The sequence below is a fragment of the Humulus lupulus genome, chromosome 2 (assembly GCF_963169125.1).
Source record: "Humulus lupulus chromosome 2, drHumLupu1.1, whole genome shotgun sequence".
Lineage (NCBI taxonomy): Eukaryota > Viridiplantae > Streptophyta > Magnoliopsida > Rosales > Cannabaceae > Humulus > Humulus lupulus.
The window spans coordinates 178287125-178289417 of NC_084794.1; the positions used below are offsets into that span (position 1 = coordinate 178287125).

Sequence of the window (2293 nt, forward strand, 5' to 3'; positions counted from 1 at the left end):
TTGAATGAACAACCCCATTTTTCCAGGGTCTCTTTATAAAAGATATTGACCGAGCTCCCACTATCGATCAGGACTCAGCAGATCCTCCTATTCGCGAGGTGGAACATTATTGTAACGACCTACTAATCAGGACTGTTACACTATGTATTTTAAATAGTGCTAGACTCTCTAAAAGAGTCATTTGGCCATTGTTGACCTGTGAAATTGGCCATCTGTCGTATGTACAGTATACGACACCTGTTGAATGAAATAAATATAATATACGACAAAATACAAATATCTTTTAAGAGTCTTGGTCCTGATGGGTTTGGCTTAGGTTTTTTCAAAGCTTTGTGGAAGGATTTGGGGGATGAGATAGCCCTTGCGATTTTGAGTTTTTTTTGCTACTGGTCGGCTGCCTAATGCTCTTAATAGCTCCATAATATCCCTTATTCCTAAGGTTGATTCACTCTCCAAAGCAGTTGATTACAGACCGATTGCCTGTTGCAACACACTATATAAGTGTATTTCAAAAATGTTATGTGTGAGATTTGCCAAAGTTCTTCCATTATTTGTCCATCAAAATCAAGGTGCGTTTATACAAAATAGATCTTTAGCGCATAATATTTTCATTCTCCAAGATATCCTTAAGGATTATTCTAGGAAAAATATTTCTTCTCGATGTATGATCAAGATGGATCTTAGTAAGGCTTATGATTCTATTGATTGGTATTTTTTGGAGGACCTTTTGAAAGCGTACTATTTTCCTAGTCACTTTATTCATTGGATTATGGTTTGTTTGAAGGGAGTTTCCTATTCTCTGTTATTGAATGGTCGATTGCATGGGGGTTTTAGTGGGAAGAAAGGTTTACGTCAGGGTGATCCTATCTCTCCTCTGCTGTTTGTTTTGGTCATGGAATATCTTACTAGATTGCTTATTCAGGCTTTTCATCACAAGGAGTTCAGATTTCACCCTTTATGTAAACGGCTGGCCCTTGTCAATTTATGTTATACGGATGATCTAATTCTATTTTGTAAAGGGTCTCTCAGATCTGTTCAAATTCTTCAGGAGGGATTTACTAAATTCAGCCAGGATTCGGGTCTTATTGCAAACTTATCTAAATCCCACATTTATTTTGGTGGAGTTCATTCGGATGAAAAGAAGATCATTTTGGATTGTGTTAACATTGAGGAGGGGTCCTTTCCCTTAAAATACCTGGGGCTGCCTCTTCGGCCTACTAAATGGAAAGCGGAGGACTGTGGTTTGATCCTTAAAAAGATTCAAAGTCACCTTCATTCTCGGTCTAGCCAACATCTTTCATTTGCTGGGAGATCTCAATTGATACATTCGGTTTTGTTGGGTATTAGATTGTATTGGATGAGTATTTTTCTGCTTCCTCAACGAGTTATACATGACGTTGATAGGTTGTGTAGGAACTTTTTATGGGGAGCCAATGGCAATCGAAGCAAATTGCATCTGTCTTCTTGGGGTCAAGTTTGTTTTCCCAAGCACTTAGGGGGTATCGCCTTCAAGGAAGGGGCTAAATGGAATACAACTCTGCTTGCCAAGTATATTTGGGCTATTTCATCTAAACAAGATTCATTATGGGTCAAATGGACAGCTGTTGTCTATCTCAAAGGACATGATTTCTGGCAGTATAGACCCCAAGCAGATGTTAGCTGGTACTGGAGGAAGCTAATTAAGTTGAGAGATACTTTTTCTTATGATGTGTTGGAGGATTCGGTTACCAAAGGCAAGCTAAACATTTCTAGACTGTATAATCACTTGATGCAAAAGGACAAGGCTAGGTTTGCTATGGTTTTTTGGTGCAATTTGTCTGTACTGTAGCACAGATTCATATTATGGCAGTCGGTTTTAAGTCATTTGCTTATGAGGGATAATTTGATTCATTGTCGTGTTCAAGTGGAGTCCATTATGTGCCCTGTTTGTGACTTAGAAGCGGAATTGCATGGCCATTTATTTTTTTACTATTCCTTCTCGCAACAGGTGCTGAAGCAGATTAACAAGTGGTTAGGGTTTGATGTTTGGCCTTCTACTTATTCAGACTGGCTTCTTTGGATGGTTGGGAGGCCAAGAGATCTTCATCAAAGAATAGTTGCTGCTATTCCTGCCACTGCAGTCTATTTTATTTGGATCAATAGGAACTCTTGTATATTTGACCATTGTTCTATGACTATTTTGAAAATTGATACTTTGATTATTATGAGTCTGAAAGCTAGGTTGTTAAGATTTGTTAGTCAAAAGCTTAAAGCCTCTGAGTTGCAGCTGGTTGAGTTTATTCAGCAGCTGTAG

At 38.4% G+C, this 2293-nt stretch overlaps 1 protein-coding gene across 1 annotated transcript; it reads left to right on the plus strand.

Annotated features, from left to right (window-relative positions):
* Nucleotides 1–673: 673 nt before the first annotated feature.
* LOC133814956 (uncharacterized) lies at nt 674–2293 on the plus strand. The gene is made up of 2 exons (XM_062247857.1): nt 674–1798; nt 1988–2293. Exons 1-2 carry the CDS (start codon nt 674–676, stop codon nt 2291–2293), a joined length of 1431 nt encoding a protein of 476 aa, XP_062103841.1.